Raw genomic sequence first — 14,370 nt, forward strand, 5'->3', positions numbered from 1 at the left:
ATCCTCAACACCACCAAAACCAAGGAATTGGTAGTGGACTATAGGAGGAACAAAACGGACATACAGCCACTGTTTATTGGTGGAGAACGTGTGGAGAGGGTGGCTACTTTTAAGTTTTTGGGAGTGATTATTGAGCAGAACTTGACCTGGAGCGCTAACACCACTGCTCTGGTGAAAGGCCCAGCAGAGGCTCTTTTTTCTCAGACTTTTAAAGAAAAATAACTTGAGTGAGAAAATACTGATGTCTTTCTATCGTTGCTCAATAGAGAGCATTTTAACATACTGCGTCTGTGCCTGGTTTGCCAGTTGTACGGCTGTGGATAGGAAAGCACTCCAGAGAGTTATCATCACAGCCCAGAAGATTATTGGCTGTCCTCTCCCATTCATGGAGGAATTGTATAGTTCTCGATGCCTGAAAGAAGCAAAGAACATTTTGCAGGATTTGTCACACCCTGAACACTCCCTGTTTGAACTGCTGCCTTCGGGTAGAAGATATAGGACAATTAAAACAAGGACAAACAGATTAAAAAACAGTTTTTATTCGAGAGCTATTATTGCTTTAAATGCTGTATGAATTGGAATTTGGGTGACATTGGTGGTTTAAGTTGCAATGTGAACCTTAAGGGAGTCATGGGATGGTTGTGAATGGTTGTGTGAGTGTATATGAGTATGGTTGTAGATCACCGAATGATTGCATCTTAATTTCGTTGTATTATGTACAATGACAATAAAGCATATTGTTGTTGTTGTTGTTGTTGTTGTTGTTGTTGTTATTATTATTATTATTATTATTATTATTTGCCCAAAAACTAAACTGTTGCCCCAACATGACTATGTTACTTCCAGGTAACGTTTTAGCCATGTAGGTACATTGCTAAAACGTCGAGTGTTTCTCCCTTTTTAGGGGAGTAAGTCCCCCTGCCAGCCAACTGGTTGGTGGTGGAGAGCTGGGGCCTGGCAACCCTGGGGGGAGGGGGGAAAGGACAGGGACAGGAGTCAAAGATTGCTGGTGAGGTTTATGGTCACAGGAAGTACCCCCTGAAGAAAGAACAAATCATAGTTTTATATGGCAACAAATTCATTGTAGGATTTCAATTATAGTTCAAAGTCTGCACCCCCTTCACCTGCTACATACCTATAAGCGAAGGTTATATCACTATCTTGTTCTAAATCTCAATTTACATTATGAATCCAAGGTTATGAATGAATAGTACATGGGTCAGACCAGACGTATCACGTAAGGTTGAAAAACTTTACTGTGTTTTCCTGAACCCATTCTGATAGGTAGCTTAAACTTTTTGTGATGTCACAGAGAGTGCGTATAAATGGGCAATTTTCTCAGTGGAGGGTGGTAAGCAGTGGGGTACCGCAGGGATCAGTACTTGGTCCACTGCTTTTTAACTTGTTCATTAATGATTTGGAGTTGGGAGTAAGCAGTGAAGTGGCTAAATTTGTGGATGATATAAAGTTGTTCAGGATGGTGAAAACCAGTGAGGATTGTGAGGCACTCCAAAGGGATCTGTCAAGGATGGGCAAGTGGGCGTCAACATGGCAAATGGGGTTCAATGTGGCCAAGTGCAAGGTGATGCACATTGGAGCCAAAAATCCTAAATATAAATACACATTGATGGGGTCTGAACTGGCAGAAACTGATCAAGAGAGAGATCTTGGAGTTGTAGTAGATAACTCACTGAAAATGTCGAGACAGTGTGTGACTGCAATAAGAAAGGCCAATGCTATGCTGGGGATTATTAGGAAGGGTATTGAAAACAGATCAGCCAATATCATAATGCCCCTATATAAATCAATGGTGCGACCTCATTTGGAATACTGTGTGCAGTTCTGGTCACCACACCTTAAAAAGGATATTATAGCTTTGGAAAAAGTGCAGAAAAGGGCAACTCGAATGATAAAAGGGTTGGAACACTTTCCCTATGAGGAAAGGTTAAAGCGCTTAGGGCTCTTTAGCTTGGAGAAACGACGACTGAGGGGTGACATGATCGAGGTTTATAAGATTATGCATGGGAAAGAGCAGGTAAAGAAAGAGGTACTTTTCTCCCTTTCTCACAATACAAGAACTCGTGGGCACTCCATGAAACTGCAGAGCGGTCGGGTTAGAACGGATAAAAGGAAGTACTTCTTCACCCAAAGAGTGATTAACACATGGAATTCACTGCCACAGGAAGTGGTGGGTGCTACAAGCACTTCTTGGTGCTTGGGGGGGGGGGGCCAACAGAGGGCTTCTAATGTCCTGGCTCCACTGGTGGACCTCCTGATGGCACCTGGTATTTTTGGCCACTGTGTGACAGAGTGTTGGACTGGATGGGCCTTTGGCCTGATCCAACATTGGCGTCTCTTATGTTCTTATCAAGATGACCAAAGCCAACTTTTCCTACCTTTACTAATTTGGGCGATAACTCATGAACCAAGCGACCAATTTCAAATTTCAAAGCATGGTCGGAAAGCTAATAAATTCCATTACAAATATACCAATAATGCCTCTATCCATTCCCATTTTTGTGATATACAGTATAAATTAAAGGGAAAAAATCATTCCCCCCATATTTTATATGGTTCATGTCATATAGTGCTTTACCTAATCTGTAAAGTCACCTGAAGCATATTAGACAATTGTCGCTTATTCTTTTGCCTTTCCAACAAGCCCTAGTATGAAGAAATTCATTTTGATATGCCACAGTTAGGTATATGAGAGAGGATCTGTGTTTTATGGCATTTTTATCCAATGTAACTGGATAACAGGTAACTTCTGTGTTACTGCAAAGAAACGTAACAGAGTATGTATCTAAGGATATCCAGATTTATAAGAAAAAATGAACTGTCTGAAATCAACAACAGTACTTACAGGTTTTTAATATCTACAGCTCCACGGAAAGCCTTCCTTGGAATGGCATGGATCTGGTTTTCACTGAGGTCTCTAATTTCAAGAGAAAAAGAAAAAAAGAGGATTTAAGCTTGGTTGATTCCTATACTTTTGTACAGCATAAAAAGGACCTTCTGTATAAAGGGCATTAAGAAAAAGTATTTCAAGTCAATCCAAATCACTGTAATTCACTTTCCATTACATCTTACATTTTCTTATTTGTTATCAACTACAAAGGAACAACCACTTTTAAAATATTTTTAAAATACAGTAATGAAGAATTCCTTTTAAAAATGTACACATTCCAGGTAATCCTTACTCAGGATGGCACAGTTGGAAACAAATGGGAACTCCAGACAACTCTCAAGGGTTTGGGGTTCAAAGATGTATTCAAAAGTTTTTCATGTCTGTACTGTGCAGAAAGAGACTTCAAAAGAACTAAGGGGTGAAAAACACTGAACCCAAATGAAAACTAAGTTTGATTTGTAAGTATGTCAGACATGATTTGCAGAACTAGCAGACACACAACAGAGAGAGGGGGGGAAATCTAGGTTATCCACATAACAAGGTGTGTATGGATTTTTCATTTATTTCCAAAACTATAGCTACCTAAATATACTAGGGATGGCAGCCTCCAGGTGGGACCTGGGGATCCCCTGGAATTACAGCTCATCTCCAGACTACAGAGATCAGTTCCCCTGGAGAAAATGGATGCTTTGGAAGGTGAACTCTCCAGCCCTTTGTATTCCGTTTTAGTAACTGGTTGCTAATGGTTTTTCCCTGTCATTTCAGACACACCAATTTTAAGCAAACAGCTTCTAGCAAAATGTATTTACCGGTTCATGTCATGGGTGTCCAGTTAGCAAAGAGAGGTTCAGCCGCTTTCGAAGGAAACTGCTCCCCACCCCACTGTTTTCAACCCCTTCGTCGCACTTCTGAATCACTGTGGTGTGCTGTTTAAAATGTCCATAGCGCTTCCTACAATGTTGCTTTCCCCCCACCCCTTTTCACCGTCTGATCTCCCTTGGACTGCTTTTTTTTTTTAAAACACATTAATTTAAAAAAGCCCGAGGAAGATCGCGGGGCAAAAAAGGGCGGCGGGGGGGGGGGCAGCTCTATTTGAAACTGCCATAGCACTTCAGAGACAGCTCACTAACAGTAGGGAATTTGCTGTATGAAACCCCCGTCCCTGTATCACTTTACTTGAATAAACAAATAAATCCGGTTTAGAACGATAATGTGAAAAGGGCCTGTGGCATTATAGGCTGCTGTGGTCCTGTCCTCCCCAGGTTACATCTCCAAATCTCCAGGAGTTTCCCAACCAGGATCTGGCAACTCTCCCCTTCCATCCCCCACCGGTGGCCAGGGAGGACCTAGCAACACTAAGACATTCGACTCCAAGCTATAGAGACAGATAAGGTTGTCAACTTCCAGGCAGAGCTTGGAGATCTCTGAGAATTAAAACTGATCTCCAGATAACAAAAATCAGTTTCCCTAGACAAAATGGCTGCTTTGGAGAGTGGACTCTAGGGATTATATCCCACTAAAGTCCCTCCCTTGCCCAGGCTCCCCCCCCCAAAAAAAAAATCCTCAGGAATTTCCCAACCTGCAGCTGGCAACCCAACAGATAATCAATGTGTAACTCCATTCTTTGGTGTGGTGGTTCTTTTAGTTTACTGAACTGGGCAGCAGGCCAGATTTTGCACCTCAGGCAGGCCCTTGGGGTCTTCTAGTCCAACCCTGGAAAGACATAAATCTCCTGTCCTGGTGTCCCTTTGTGGCATTCATGTCTTAAACTGACCATTTAAAGTTTAAAAATGTTGGAGATGTGTGACTTGCAAGTCTAGATTCCAGTCATTATAGGGTTAATCTGTTTTGCCTTCTGTACTATTGTTTAGACAGACCTGGAAGGGACACTTGGCTCAGAGCCAATGGGAAGATAGCTCGGGAAAATCTAAGTCTGTTTACTAGCAATCATTGGTCACTGTGTTCAGGTGACTTCCTTCTAGGGGGTCAAGAAGAAGAAGAAACTCCATTGTGTGTGACCGTGGGTGATTTCCCACAAGCGCTGCTCCGCTCTCACTCTTCTCTTTGCCCCGATGGTACGTGTCAATTTCACACAAGCTGCTGCGCGGCCGCATTTTGCCCCGCAGCTTCGTACGATTTCCCCCGCGTCTACTCAATCCTCAAAAAACAGGATTGAGTATACGCGGGGAAAGTCGCATGAAGCTGCGGGCAAAATGTGGCCACGCAGCAGCTTGTGTGAAATTGACACGTACCATCGGGCCAAAGAGAAGAGTGAGCGCGGAGCAGCGCTTGTGGGAAATCACCCCATGTGTTCTGTGCTGTAAGGATGTAAAAATGTAGCTCTAGATATAAAAGAGGCTGTCCTCTTTAAAATGTCTGACTGCATAAGCAAAGGCTTTTGCATGCATTCAGCAGGGCTGCTAAAATTCATTTCCCAACAGCAACTGCTTCTTTTACTTTAGAAGCAACTCCTGAAATTTACAGTGTAATCTTATCAGAGTTGCTTCAGATTAAGTTCTTCGAAGTCAATGGGCTTAGACTAGTGTAACACTGCACAGGACTGCACTGTTAAATTTCCTACTTTTGGAGAGTAGCTCATTGGGCAGTGCAGCCATCTGCTTATGAGGAAAGTCGAAGCATGGTGCTTGCCATTGTGATCCTTTGGGCATTTACAGTTTAATTTTAATTAAGAGAAATTAAATAGTAATTGTCCTTTGTAATCCCCTGGATAAATGGGAGATTTGGGATGCAATCTGGTGTGTATAAAACTGGGATCAAGCCTCAGTGAATTTGACGGAACTGCCAAGTAAACATGCCCAGGCCAGGACTGAATGGCTCAAATCCTTCCCTTCCCTTCCCTAAGAAGCTCATTAATTCCCAGATCCTGAGCAGCAGAAGATACTTGCTGCTTCTTCCTCTCCTCCCCCCTTTTTTTGATGCAAGGGCTAAAACGACTGAAACAAATGTTGCAGTTGCTAGAATAAATTTAGGATCCTTATAGTGAGCAAAAGAGCCAGAGTGTAAGGGGTCAGCTGATTGATTAAAGGCTTAATATAGTGAACCCTTATATTCTCAAAGAACCTGCATTCAAGCAGGGCATGGAAAGGATATATCTATGCTATTAAGGCCACAAGGGCAAATTCTGTCAGAATAGGGCCTATTCAGAAATCTCCCCTGTAAAACCATTGTAGGAATAATATCCGATCTTGCATACAAAAAAGCTGTACAGTAACATGGGATGGTAAGGTAGTATATATTGGGGGGGGGGGGTTTAAAGGTCTTGGGAAAGAAAGACCGTAAGACAGGGGTGAGCAAACTCTGCAGGCTCTCAGGATCAAACTCCTATGGTCGATTTCCAGGACTCGCTTTTTCATCAGAGAAAATGTTTTGGATTTGCCTATCTCAAAAATATCATTCATCGACATTCCAACTATAATCAGTTTCTCATCCAGGGCTTTCATCCAAGTTGATTTGTGGGTATATCAATTTAGAGCAGCTAACAAACCGTCTTCAAGACAGAGCTGTTTTAATCTCAGTTTAAAGGCATAAAGTCTTTAAAGGCATAAAGCCATGTTCTGGCTTCCAAGAATAACTGTCCAAATTCTGCCCGCAATATGTTTGACACACTGCACTGATATTCAGTGTTTTCCTTAAAAAAAATTGGGCTAAGGGTTGATTGATGTTATCAGAGATAGCTTTCATCCAAATAGCTGAGCCATAAAGGATGAGGGGAACAACTTTCAAATTAAAAGTTTGCACCGCTCCAGGAATATATCCCCCCCCCCTTATTATGGAAGAACCTATTTATGGTGCTTGCACATGGTTTAGCTTTATTAAGCGCTGTTCTAAGGTTGAGTCACCTAAAATAAAAAGGGATGTCTTTTAGCTACCCATTAGTTCTCACACTCATTTTTCCCATCAAATGGGAAAAACAACTCAACTTCACAGGATTGTTAGTATGACTACCACAGATGAGTCTGCATATTCACACTACTATAAGTGGTTCATAATACATGTCATTGTTGACCCCCCATTGATTTATAAACTGCCAGTGCAGTATTAGAACTGCATAAGTGTAGAAATACTTTTAACCAGTAAACTACAATATTTTAAAACTAGGAGTAAGGTCTGTTGTGGGAAGAAATACAACGAGATCTAGAAGGAAGCTCCAGGTGAGTGTCCTGGCTGTGGCTGGTAGACCCGTAGAGGGAAGGGGAAAATAGAGGGAGGTGAGCCATGTTTATTTCCTTCTGCTTAGCTATGAGGCAGGGCCGCCTCCAGTCATTTTGCTGCCTGAAGTGGGTAGTATGGGAGGACAGCCTCATGGTAACAGGTATGGTTCCCTCCACCCCTGACTTATGTTGATTTGGGATTATGCAGTAGAAAGGTAGAAAACCACTAAGGTAGAAAACCACCTCCTCCTATGCCATGTTTTCTGGGTTCCAAGGGTCTGGAAAGCCGTTCCATAGCCAGTTACTGGGTTGCCAACTCTGGGTTGGGAAATACATGGAGGTTTGAGGGGTAGAACTGGGGAGGGAAGGGGTGGGGAGGGACCTCAGAAGGATATAATGCTATAGAGTCCACTGCCCAAAGCAGCCATTGTCTCCAGGAGAACTGATCTTGGTCATCTGGACATCAGTTGTGATAGCTGGGGATCTTCAGGTGCCACCTGGAGGTTGGCTTATGTTAATTTGGGGCTATGCAGTGGCAGTTAAGGTTAGAAAAGCACCTCCTCCTATGCCATGTCTTCTGGCTTCCAAGGGTCTGGAAAGTGGTTCCATAGCCACTTACACGGTTGCCAACTCTGGCTTGGGAAATACATGGAGGTTTGAAGGGTAGAGCCTGGGGAGGACAGGGTTTGGGATGGGGAGGGATTTCAGCAGGGTATAATGTCATAGAGTGCACTGCCCAAAGCAGCCATTGTCTCCAGGAGAACTGATCTTGGTCATCTGGAGATCAGTTGTAATAGCTGGGAAATTTTCTGTAGGGGAAATTATGTGCTGTGGCTGGGGAACATGGTGACTTCTGGGAGATCTCCAGGTCCCACAGGGAGACTGGTAGCTCCAGTGACCATTTAAGGGAAGATTGGGATATGTATTTTACCTCAGGACACATTCAATGACTCCCAACAGCAACAGCAAACTGTTTAGAATGTTAGAAGCAAAGGCCAATCAGGCCACATATGCAAACGACCTCTGTGTTCCGACTGGCTATTGGGGGGGGGGAGAGGAACAGCAACTGTTTAGAATGTTGGGGGCAGGACTCAGGCAACGCAGCCAGTGGATAGGGACAGCTTCTGAGTGACACATCATAGAGCCAACTGATTTAGGAGCATGTGGAATGTTCAGAAAGTGCCACCCCACTCCACAATTATATATACGGAGAGATTTGGAGTGTTCAGAAACATGTCTTCAGAAAACTGTTTTGAACAATATGGCACTTCAATATTTTTCTGGCAGTATATAATGAAAGAAGACAGCTTATTTTACTGAGAAAATGTTAAGTAAGCTAAGTCACTGTTCTAGAGAAGATACATACAGCACGGATGCAGCTCAGTTTGTACTGAGACCAAACAGAAATTTCAGAGACACGCTGGTGAGCTGTGATTTAACTTTTATCATATTTAAGTAACCCCGCAAATGGAACATAACTTACAATACAGTAAATGCCTTTGAATGAAACAGCTACAGAAAAGCAATTTGATTTAATATACATGAATGTAAGTGCTATCAATTAATCTCCAGACAGGTTTTCAGGCGTACATTTTTATTTACATGAAAACTCTCTCTGCTGATCTCAGCACAAGGCAAATCATCCTGTCATGGGACCCAAGGGTAAGTGTGATGTTGAACCTGTCCTCCGACAACCAGCACAGGTTTGCACAACAGCAAGGTCAGATTTATTTCATTACAAGTCTCTGATAACATAACAAGGTAGCGTGGTTAACCTCATCTGCACCTTTTGTCCCGTATTCTTCAGGGAATTGATCCGCTACTAGCACATGCTCTAGCAAATCCAGAATATCCCAACTGGCTTGTCCTCTTACTCCCAAGGCTCTATCTGGCTCACTCTTGTCTCTAATTTCTTTCCTGCTCCTCCTTTTATATCTCTGGGAACCCAGTTTTGGCCATTGTCACCTGTCCCTCACCTCCATGTGCCATTGTGGGAAAGTGAATGTTGATGTCCACTAGCCAGGCACAGGAAGTTGCTGGTATCTTTGCTGTCAGTGTGCAAGGGGCCCATGCCTTTCTGCATCAGCCCTCCATCCCCTCCCAATGTAGCCCAGAGGCACTGCCTTACTCACGGGTAGCCCTAAATAGTGTGGCACCCCACGTTTGACCTGAACCAGAGACCCACAAACTCAGGCTAAGGAAGGCACTCTTGGCCTGAAACACAGAGCTAGCCACAGCTCTGAAAAAGGGTTTTAATTTCAAGTTGCACAAGGCAGCCTTCCAAGGCAATCTCCAACCTCCCCGTTTCCCTCAGCAGAGGTATGCGTATGGAATAACAATGGGTTCCTCCAGGTAAAGTATCTGCATTTCTAAAGCTATTCAGACGCCACATGGAGAATAGCCTACTCTGTCTCCCAACCTTCAAGTAACTCTTTTGTGTGACTCCCATGTCCATGTGGAAATCCCTTGTCTCTACAACTGTCCTTCCTGCTCCAGCCCTCAGGATACCAAGATAAATTAATCAGACATTCAAATTATTGACAATCCTTCCTGACACTTATCACAAATCATTTCCCACCTTTTTGTGTACATTTAAGAACCTATTCAACCCATGCCACACGGTCATCAAACCCATTCAGCCAGCTCCAGTAGGGGCATCTAGCACCTGGCTAATCTCATCAACGCTATTGTGAATCCAGACTCTGTCCCTCTGGGACCTCATTGGTCACAACTAGATTTGGCTCCTACTGGTGTCAAACCTCCTGTGACCCCTTATTGGTCCTGGGAACCTTTTGTCTTCACCTGAGACAAGCCCCTCAAGGCCTCCCATTGGTCCACATTGTGTTCCAATGTCTATATCCATCAAGAGAAATTGCCATCAAGGTGTGCACTCCGACTTTGAGTACACCCCCAAAGTCTCTCCTTTGGGCTTCCTCCTTAGTGCATAATGCTGGCTGTTGGTGCTATTCTCTTCAAGGACCTCTGCACATCGGGACAGGTAGTATAAACCCGTAACTGACTCTTCTATTCACTATCATCACCTTTATTTTCTTAGTTCTGAATTGCTTGCTCTTGCTTGAATGTTTAGCCTGCTTGTAATTAGGGACATTCTTCAATAAACTATTTTAATTCACTCTTCAAATCTGGAGTCTTCCTACTGTACCAGAACAGCAACCCTGGCAACCCATCTTCCCTGTGCTGTCAGGGCATTAGCCCACTCCTCACATACATCCATATCCTGTCTTTTGAAAGTGGGAATTGGGCTTCAGTCTGTGAGAAAGCATGGCCAAATGCTCCTAAAAACCCAAATATGGTTTGAAAACGTGACTGTAGTATAACATTTTAATCACTTTCTTCATGTATATGTTTCTGCCAAAGCACTCCAGGCAGTTTACAACAGAAGATACTAAAAACAAATAAAAGACACAGAAGGAAAGAGAATAAATCAGCCAAATCTTCTCAGTGTCTATTGGTCGAACAGACTCTGCAGGAAATAAAGGCACGGGCCCACTGACCTGGGTTTCTCTTCTCCTCAATAGTCTAATTTAGATTTGAATTTTGTTCATTTCCATCTGTTTCCAGACAGATGTTACAGAACCAAAAACCTTAAAATTATTGATAGTCAAGAGTGCCTTGGAGTGTAAACATGAATGGTCAGAAAGAAATTACAGTGCCTCTAGAAAACCGTGTCCTTCTTTACAACTCTCAAAACATGCCAATACATTTGTCCAAGACTTCTTCTTTTCTTCATCTTCTTCTTTTTGAAAAAGATGTGCCAGAACTCTCAACAGAGAAATGAAGCTTTCAATCTGTATACTTAAAACTCATGAACTTTTAAACAATTTTAAAAGAATTTTGTTCACGTTCCCCCAGGAAAACCCCCTGCATTTGTCCATAGTAAACACCCCCTCCAGACACCAATATTTATTTAGGTGACAGACCTACGGGACATGTCCTGAACTATCTTATTCATTTATATCACTTACTACAGTCCTGTAGGATGCATGTAAGCAGTTTTAAAAACGCTAGCTGAAAAAAGTGATTTAAATATATATATCTAAGCATGCCCTTTTGCAACTACTGCTGGGACCCAGCAATTTAATAGAATTATAAAGGACTCTGTGTCTGTTCCTGAGCAATACATGCCTGCTTATTAGAAGATATCCAGATTAAGACTTTGATGGACTACTGGAAAATAGTTGTTCATGGCAGATGCTCCCTGGCTTCTGAAGACTATTTTCTGCCTTGCCTTGCTCACTCCCCCCCCCTCCCCTCAGTTCATGAAGGGACCAGTTATGAGGCTACTACTCTTGGTGGACAGCAGAGATCTCAGTTTTGTGGAGAGGAAGCAGTGGAGAGGAAACATTCACACCGTAGGATCCCAACATCAGATCTATAGATTTTGTATCTTTAGTTCTAGAAAATTCAGATCTGACCTTTCATACATTCTACTGATACATGCATGAACTGAGAAATATTTAACTTCCTGTTTCTAGCAATGGCTAACTTGGCACTTGTGGGAATCCCAAAAACAGGGCATGAAAACTAGAACCTCCTCTCTCCATCCATCCATTCCCCAGCTCTTGGAATTCAGAGGTGTGCTGAATTCCTTATCTCTAACTCCTCCTCACTGAATTCGGCTGCAATAGCAAAGGAGATTTTCACTTTTCCAGCAACTTAGTGAGGAAGACTCTGGAGGCAGTCTGCCACAGAGTTGTAGCCCCCTATCTGCAGTAGACTGGGTTCTAATTCACCTCTGAAACCTTGTTCAGGTGGTCCCCTTCTTATAGGGATCCAATGACACAGAGGGTCACTGCACATTTCCCCCAAACTCCTGGGTTAATCCAAGAAGCCTGTTATGTACTGAGTCTAACCCTGATGGACCCAGCTTGGGGGACACAGAACAATAGACTGCAAGGATCCTGGGATGGTCCTATCATCCAGGAGTACCTCTGTAAATAACCTATCATGGGTAGTGTGGGGTACGGATTTAAGCAGGGCTGTGGTCCTGCTAATTTGTCTTTCGTTTGAGCTGTAATCACAATAAAGCATGAGCTGATCACAATCACGTGTTGAACCCAGTACATTTCAAAGCCCATACGGAATGAGTCTCTGCAGAAGCACCTAACCACACTGGCATTACCCTTTCTGGACATTTGTCCGATCCCCACAACTTGCAATTAATACACGTTTGTAGCAAAGTAGTATTTTATTGAAGCCATGATGGAACAGGAACACGTTCACTGTTTAGAATAACTGGGGAAGGTCAGAGCAGGGGATAGTAAAGCAAATTCAAACCGACATTAACCAATGGACTTGGTTCCCGCTCGCGCGGGTTGATTCTCAGATTCGCGCCCCTAGTCTGAGAAGCAAAGGTTTCCTAAAAGATAACAATTAATTCTTCTCACACTCTAGCTCATTATTGACTAAGCGAAGCCGTCTCTTCTCCGCACCTGTGACCTTGCAGATAAGCACGTTTCAAAGCTATACTAGCGTTCATAGAAAGGAATGCATGAAACAAGCGGATGTGCGAATCATAACACCAATAAGCATGCGCAGTTGGGAATCTACAGGAAACCATGGGGGGGGTAACGATCTCATGCCACACAGTTCTCATGCTACACAGAGTTCATTGGCAGCTTGCTGACAACATTGAAGATTCAGTGCTACACAGTGGGTTCATCTCACCAAGCCTACGGTTTCTCACACCACTTCAGTAGCCATCTTACTACCAGAGTATTGTGTGTATTTTATCTTCCAGCAAAGAGGCAGGGAAAGCTACAAATAATTTTTTTTTAAATCCTCTAGAAGGAACACAAACAGATAAGGAGAGGGGCTGAATCAGCTTGCAGGCCTCACTGTCAGAAAAGTTGCTCCCATTTCCCCCCCCCCTCATGCGAATGATGAGATTGACCGATCTAACTAAATATCAAGAGCCTGGATGTACTGCATTTTATTTTGTTCCAACAGTGAATTGTTATCTCTACCAATTTGATTTGTCCTTTTCCCCCTTAATGAAACAGAAGCTAGAAGACATTAACAATGCTGTTTTTCAAATTAATGAATAACTAAATAGAGATGGTACAAAAGTTTTTCATCAAAAACTAGTTTGCATTTGGATTAATGGTGATACTGTTTTGCATTGAAATGACTACTGCATGGGTTGTAAAATGTAGTATACAATGTTTTGTAGCAGTACTGATACCTTACTCATTAGAGCAACCTACACGTAGATTAAAATGGCATAATAGCTAGATTTAGTAGATGTGCACATCTGGGTGCTTCTACTGTGAAATAAACAGTAGTGTTTTAGATCAGGATTCTGTACTCATGAAATGTATACAGGCTCTGCTGAACACATTTTGTACATCTCCATATGCATTTTTTATAAAACTTTAAGTGGAGTGCAATATTAGTGAATCATACATAATACGCCACCTCTTAGCAAATGAAGCCAGTTCTGCATTGCGGCTATTTTATTACCACCAAAGTCTTCCAGTCGAATATGCCATTTACCTCACAAAGCACAAAGTGTTATTATTTTAATTGTATAAATGGAAATTGTGGCGTGCAATAATGATCTCATACACTACTAAGGTTGGATTGGTGTTCTTTTTTCTTGTATCACTAAACCATCATTTACTTTTGGTAATAAATCTTCTGTAGAAGGCAAACCAGCCTTTAAATTTAATTACCGGTAATTTTATTTTTCCTCTATGGTTTAACCTCTCTTAGAGTCTGATCAGTTGTATCATAAATCTATAATGCCATCCAATACCTTACATCATGTTCAGTGCAGTGAAGAAGGAATAACATTCCTTTATTTTCTGAGGGGAAAAGGTAGAGATTCAGAGGCAAACTGCTAGCCCAGAACACATTCTTTGAATAGTTATTTCATGCTATGTAGAGTAAAAAGTAATAAACCACAAACTCCTCCTGCATTAATCAGCCAGATAAAATGCATAAAATTACTCCCTGGGGCTAGTAGCATCAATTTACACAGGCTAATACTGACAACAGTAAGACTCTCGGAGCTTTCTTTATTCTCCACCGACGCTGCTCTCGGAGTTAAAGCACACTTGAAGATGTAACATGTACAGTCTGTCCCAAGGTGCCAGAATGCAAATGGGCGGAGTCTTATGTTTAAATTCTGTCCCCTCCCCAACACATAAAAAATTCCCTGCTCCTGGAAATCAATTATGACAATGAGATTATATCACTGATGCAAGATCACTCTGGAATATGCTGATTGTCCTCTCAGGTTAAAATAGGGTTGCCAAGTCCGTTTTC

At 42.4% G+C, this 14,370-nt stretch overlaps 1 protein-coding gene across 1 annotated transcript in view; it reads right to left on the minus strand.

The window, feature by feature from the left end:
* SLIT2 (slit guidance ligand 2) overlaps positions 1 to 14,370 on the minus strand; it is a 455,701-nt gene that overhangs the window by 167,644 nt on the left and 273,687 nt on the right. Inside the window, exon 5 of the mRNA XM_015426100.1 lies at positions 2,864 to 2,935. Within this exon, the coding sequence (XP_015281586.1) occupies positions 2,864 to 2,935 (72 nt within the window). The remainder of the gene's footprint in view (positions 1 to 2,863; positions 2,936 to 14,370) is intronic.

Source organism: Gekko japonicus, unplaced genomic scaffold (assembly GCF_001447785.1).
Source record: "Gekko japonicus isolate JY-2015 unplaced genomic scaffold, Gekko_japonicus_V1.1 scaffold120, whole genome shotgun sequence".
In the NCBI taxonomy this organism is placed as follows: Eukaryota; Metazoa; Chordata; class Lepidosauria; order Squamata; family Gekkonidae; genus Gekko; species Gekko japonicus.